Below are 6856 nucleotides of genomic sequence, written 5' to 3' on the forward strand. Positions count from 1 at the left end.
TCAAGCAGAATAGTAAAAAAATTATATTAAATTAATACTACATGTCATATTCTAAACTTTACTAACCTCAAGTTATAGTATGGGGTCAAGGATGAATAACAATATCATTATGAACTATAGTTCTATCAATAAAGAAATAACATTTCTTATTGCATTGAAAATAGAACTACATAACACTTTTCAACATTATAAGCTCAAGATTTATAATAAACAATCTCAAAAGCAAACATAAAAAGAAGTACGACAAGCATGATATATATATTAGATCCCAGCCTACATTATTTGATAGACTTAAAATAATAAAAATATAAAAACTAAAAATTAATGGTAACTATAGTACAATTTTATTTAATAAAAGCAATCACATAAGCATACAAAAATCTTAAAATTTTTGCATAAAAATTCCTTCCAAGAATTCCTAATTTTACACAAAAATTAAGTTATGATATAAAATGTCGAAAAAAATATTATAATTCATTCTTTTTGTTTCATATTTTGATTGAGTCGAGATCAATCTTTTTCCACCTTTATATTTTTCCTAAATAATTTTAGGGTAGCGTCTTCATCATCTACGTTAACTGTGATATCATGTTGGAGTTGGATTTCTTAAAATTAATCTCTTCAAATAATAGAGTCAACACCAAAATCAACCTATTTGTCTTTTGCTCCCCCCTCGAAAATCATAACCGTAATCCATGAAATGAGTTTGTACATAACGAAGAACAAAAGATAATGTCAAGAGACAAAAAAGGAAAAAGAAGGAATTAAATAAGAATCGTTAGGTTTGTACATAATAAAGAGCAAAAGATAAGACAAGAGTCGAGATATATATTAGGATATACTTGGATTAATTAAATTATATTATTACTTATAATTAATATGCATAAGAGACAAAATATGTTGACAATCTTAAACTATAAAACAAACTGTAAGGGCATTCTAACATAATTTTTTCAATACAAGTAACCCCCAAGATTAATTTTAAAAAACTCTTGGTTTTGTAAAAGAGTTTGGGTGTAAAGAACAAATGTTAAATTATCTAATCCGATTAAAATATGATCATATAAGTTAACTCCATACATGAAATTTACTTTAACCAAAATATATAAGTATTATAATTGGCATTGAGATTTAAAAAATGTGTGAGATTCTCTTTGACTGTTATACAAATAATATTTATTTAAATAATAATAGTATAATTAAACTTTGCGACCCAAAAAAATATCAAACATACAATATAATTAAATACTTTAAAATAATCTAATCTAATCTAATAAGAAAAAAATAGATAAAAGTACTGTGAAAGTTGTTATAATTTTATAATTCATAAACTTTAAACAATCTAATCTAATCTAATAAGAAGAAAATAACAAATGCACATACTTGTTGAAGAAGATGAAAATGCTATGAAAATTATTGCAATTTCTTGATCTGAAAAAAAAATCAAACATACAATATAATTAATTGCTTTAAAATAATTTAATCAAATCTAATAATTGTTCACAGTTTGGCATTATTAATCATATAGCAAGTGAATAATTGTTTGCAGTTTAATCATTGATCACATATAAGAGTGAGGGGGGTAAATTTGGCATTTAACAAATCTTCTAATTTACCTAAGCTTACCGCAAACTAGAACTTTAGTCGGTAAGAGATCGTCACGTTGCGTATAATTATTAATCATGTAGCACGTGAATAATTGTATACAGTTTGAACGTTGATCACATATAAGAGCAAGGGGGTAATTTGGCATTTAATAAATCGTCTAATTTAGCTAAGCTGCTCTTTCATTCAGGTTTACATTTCGATTTAAACTATATCCTTATCTTTATACTATGTATATCCAATAAGAATTCATCAATTTATTAACTTACTCTTACTTAATAGATTAGTATTTGAATTCTAAGGGTATTTTTTTCTACTGAAAGATTTTCACGAATTCATGCTTCTAAAGAGAGTATGATATGATATGATTTTTAAATTTTCTACCATGTTAAAATTATAAAAATGTCTAGTTTTATTGTACCGAAGCAATCCTCTTCTTTTGTTCTCCTTTGATATTTTAAGTTTCTGGTTGACATTTGTGGTTCATTGACCCACTTTGTTAGCTAACTACGTTATGCAAGGTATTAATATGTAGATAACAAAATGTACATGATCTTATATGAAGGGATAGGTTCCTTGGAGCGCAAACAGGCGTCTCGTGGACTGCGAAAATATGTGTCTCTTGGAGATTGAAGGGTTTCTTCTGATGAATTTTATCCCAATACAAACAGGAACCAAAAATCCTATCAGCTTTGGGGACGTGTCTTGTTAAGCGTCAGAATTCTGGTCTGGGGAGAACTAGAATTTAAGTACAAACAGGAGTTATTCGCTTATAGTCCCTTTTTCTATTCCTTTTTCGAATTCAATTAGAAATAGAAGTCCAATATCCAAATACTAGTCGCAGGTGGAGAGCTTATCTAGAAACATGCAAAGATATCTGCAGCCATCAACCAACAAAATAGTGCAGATGGCCTCGATACTCCCCATCAATCCCCAGCCCGCAAAAGCTCTTGATTCTTCAACAATGACTGATGCAAGAGAGTTGACTGCAGAGGTTAGCAGCCTTCCGCAGGATATCTACAAAAACCTGCGCGCAACGGAAACCAAGAAAAGGCCCCGTACAGACTTCTTCGAAAGAGTTCAGAAACACATCACTCTCGACATGCGTGCAATCGCCATCGATTGGCTCGTGCAAGTTGCAGAAGAACTCGATCTTGGGCCAGAGACGTTACATCTGACTGTCAATTACATGGATCGTTATCTCTCTGGCAACAACATAAAATGCCACCAACTCCAATTACTCGGGGCTACTTGCATGTTGATCGCTTCCAAGCATGAAGAGAGTGATTTTCCAGATGTCAAAGAATTTTGTGAGAAGACTGATGACAAATATTCTAAAGAAGCGGTTTTAGAGATGGAAATTGATGTTTTAAAGCACCTAAGGTTTGAATTAACAGCTCCGACTGCCAGGTGCTTTATAAGCGAATTGGTACATGTTGCTCGTGGAACAAAACTGATGGAGTTCCTTGCAAATTATATTTCAGAGCTATCACTTCTTGAATACCACATGCTTCGTTATTATCCGTCTATGATTGCAGCTGCCTCAGTTTTCCTGGCTAACTACATGATTCAGCCGAAGGAGCATCCTTGGTCCGTGACACTGGCTAATTACTCACAATATCAATCGCATGAGTTGTATGAATGTGTCAATGATCTGATTAGGATCTTATGCCGTGGTGCTGTTACAAACCTTCATGCAATTGGGGAGAAATACAACGCATCCAAGTACATGTTTGTTGCCGGCTTCTGCTTTTCACGGATACCTTCACGGTATTTCTTTAATGCAAACAATTAGGCACAGAAGAAAAGTACTTAGTTATGTTTTCTATTAATTGATGATGAATTTGTTAAATATAAAAGAAAATAATTTATGTTATTGCGATCTTTTATATTTGGTAATGTATCTATGAATAGTTGGTAGTGCATATACCTCCTCCTTTCCTACCTAGTACTATTTAGACTTTTCTATCAGGTTTCCTATCATCACCTATATTAATGTACTCGTGTATCCATGAAAATCAATAAAGAGATTTCTTTTTTCTTTAAGAAGAATTGTACTACAAATCTGTGTAATTGAAAGTTTTTTGCTTTTTGAAAAATTTGTTAATATTTATGTGAACGACCCACGGCCCTGCGCGAGACGGCACACGTGCGAGCGTCTCTAACTTGAGGCCGCATGCGGTTTTTTAGGGCCCAGTTTGGATTTCTAGTTTGATATAAATATGAACGTCCTCTTTAGGGTTTTTTTAGGAGATATTTGCCGACTATTTTTGAGCAGTTTTTCAGAGACTTAGATCTGAGAAGGAGAGATCTTGAAGAGAGATAAAAGGAGAGAGCTTTGGCGACATTTTACAAGAGAGAGGTCAATTTCTTTTGAGTAAAAATCAAATTTTCTTCTTTGGGACAAGCTTGTGGGTTGTATAAGTCGTTGGTGTTCTCCTTCATAGTGGAATCTCTCTTCACCCCCTCCCGTGGACGTAGGCAAGTTTGCCAAACCACGTAAATCTCGTGTCTTTACTGTTCTCTGGGTGTTGGCTATTACTTGTTGGTTTCCCCGATATTTAGACCTAGATCAAATATTGAGAAGAGTGTATATCTCACATTGTTGAGATATATTACTTTTGTTCTTGTTTCCTTTGTAAAACGGGAATATAGATGTTGTCTTGAGCTTTTGTGAAAACAAAAGCCAAGGCTTTCTCTCTGGTTATATCGCTTCCACGACGTGAGGACGTGAATCTGCGCCCAACAATTGGTATCAGAGCCCTTGATCAGATTGGCAGTGGTAAAGCTTCCGATTTGAGGTGGTGTTTTGGGTATTGTGTGGTGCACACAAGATATTTGTTAGAATTCCTGAGAAAAGTGGTTTACTAAAACAAGCGGAGAATGACGTCTACAAGTAAAATATTTAAAGTGGGAAAGTACGAGCTTGAAATTTTTAATGGGAAGAATAATTTTTCCTATTACCGGATGCAGATGAAAAACTCGTTGATTTCACAGAAATTGCACAACGCTTTGGTAGGAAAAGAGAAGAAGCACAAAGATATGTCAGATTGGGATTGGGAAGAGTTAGATCTCGAAACATGAGCATCGATTATCCTATTATGCCTTAAGAGGGATGTTGCTTTCTTGGTGGATGGAGAGGAAACGGTTGCGGGCGTGTGGACAAAGTTAGATAGTAACTTCATGATGAAGAGTTTAACAAATCGGATCTACTTGAAATCCAAATTGTATACTTTCAAGATGGAGGAAGGCTCATCAATTCAGGAGTACATCAACAAGTTTGATAGGATCATATCGGATTTGAAGGGCATTGATGTAACAGTAGAAGATGAGGATCAATCACTTCTGCTACTTCTTCTTTTACCGAAGTCTTATGAGAACCTGGTACAAACATTGATGTTTGTAGGAGACAATTTGAAAATAGATGAGACTAGAACAGCTCTTCTGGCGGATGATCTTCGGAAAATTACAACTAGTGATATGGCCACTAGTGATACAAGGAGCAAGCACAAGGATTGTTTGTAAGGGAAAGGGGTAATGAGAGAGGAAAAGGCAAGGGAGGAAAGTCTAGATCGAAAAGCGAGACTTCTTACGGGAAGATCGTGTTTCAAATGCGGTGAGCTAGGGCATTTCAAAGTTGACTTTCCTAACAAGAGAGTAGATAGGAAGAAGAACAACAATAAAACCCAAAGGAGAGAAGTCAAGAAAGAGGCAAGTTACATCTCGGAAGAAGGGAGTGATAAAGAATGTTATGTCGTTACGGGTGGTGAAGATATCTCCGGGAAGTGGATTCTTGATTCAGGTTGCTCTTACCATATGTGCCCAAATAGAAAGTGATTTACTACGTACAGAAGCATTGATGGTGGAACCGTATTAATGGGGAATAATCATGCTTGTAAAATGGTAGGGCTTGGCGATATTAAAATTAAGATGCATGATGGAGTGGTCAAAACCCTGACGGATGTAAGGCACGTTCAGGACTTACGGAAGAATCTTATCTCAGTTAGTGTTTTAGACTCTGGTGGTTGTAAGATAGTAACAGAGAACAGAGTAAAGAAGGTTGTTTGAGGTTCCCTAGTAGCGATCAAGGATGTTCTTCACGGTAACCTATATACTCTCTCGGGTATGACGGTGACAGGAGATGCAGCGGTTAGAACTGAAGAAAGTGGTGGAGACCCATGTGAGCACACTCGGTTATGGCATAGACGGCTTGGGCATATGTCAGAGAAGGGTCTAGATCTACTTGGTAAAGAAGGTTTGCTGGAAGAACATGAAGAAACATTGCATGGACTTTTGTAAGAATTGTATGTACGGGAAGGTGCACAAGGTCCAGTTCTTGAAAAGCAATCACAAGAGCAAAGGTATATTAGACTATATACACACTAATGTGTGGGGTCCGGCTATGATAATTTCCAAGGGCGGTTCTAGGTATTTTGTCTCGTTCATAGATGATCATTCTAGGTATGCTTGGATTTATTTTCTTAAGTATAAGAATGAGGTATTCGAGACATTCAAGAAGTGGAAGGCAATGGTTGAGAACAGAACATGTAGAAAACTAAAGACACTAAGATCTGATAATGGTATAGAGTATACAGATGGTGCTTTTAAGAAGTTCTGTGATTAAGAGGGTATTGCTGTACACTCGACAGTCAGGTCTTCACCATAGCAGAATAGAGTCATAGAGAGACTAAACCGTACATTGCAGGAGAAAGCAATGAGTATGTGATCATATGACAACCCACTTATCAATCATCTACAATAGGATGATAAGTCCATAAAGTTAGTTTAGACAAAGAATGATAGGCAGAAGCGGTTGCTACAGCTTGCTACGTAGTGAATTGGTCTCCACATTCGACATTGGATGGTGATACACCCTATCAGGTATGGTCAGAGGAGCATGCAGATTATGATAGGCTTAGGATTTTCGGATGTACCGCTAACTATCATGTCAACGAGGAAAAGTTTGACGTGAGGGCTAAGAAGGCAATATTCTTAGGGTATGCAAAGGGCGTAAAAGGCTAACGACTTTGGTGTACAGAAGATTTTAAGTTCGTGATCAGCAGAGATGTGACCTATGATGAGAAATCCATGATAGTTTTATCAAAAGCTAGTGTGCCCGAGGATGATGGTGTTGAGACTGTTGGGACTTCTAAGTCCTAGGTAATTGAAATAGAACCTAAAGACCAACCAGGTTCTAGTCATATTCAAGTGGAAAATCATTGGGAAAAGAGTGATGATGAGCTTGAACAGA

General features: G+C 35.5%; 1 protein-coding gene across 1 annotated transcript; it reads left to right on the forward strand.

Annotated features, from left to right (window-relative positions):
• LOC109843468 (cyclin-A1-1-like) lies at positions 2513 to 3603 on the forward strand. The gene has a single exon (XM_020412397.1). It carries the CDS (start codon positions 2513 to 2515, stop codon positions 3398 to 3400), a length of 888 nt encoding a protein of 295 aa, XP_020267986.1. The 3' UTR covers positions 3401 to 3603.

Source organism: Asparagus officinalis, chromosome 5 (assembly GCF_001876935.1).
Source record: "Asparagus officinalis chromosome 5, Aspof.V1, whole genome shotgun sequence".
Lineage (NCBI taxonomy): Eukaryota > Viridiplantae > Streptophyta > Magnoliopsida > Asparagales > Asparagaceae > Asparagus > Asparagus officinalis.

Excerpts from the sequence above, each read along its gene's own strand:
- LOC109843468 (XM_020412397.1), top strand. The coding sequence starts at position 2,513 with ATGGCCTCGATACTCCCCATCAATCCCCAGCCCGCAAAAGCTCTTGAT.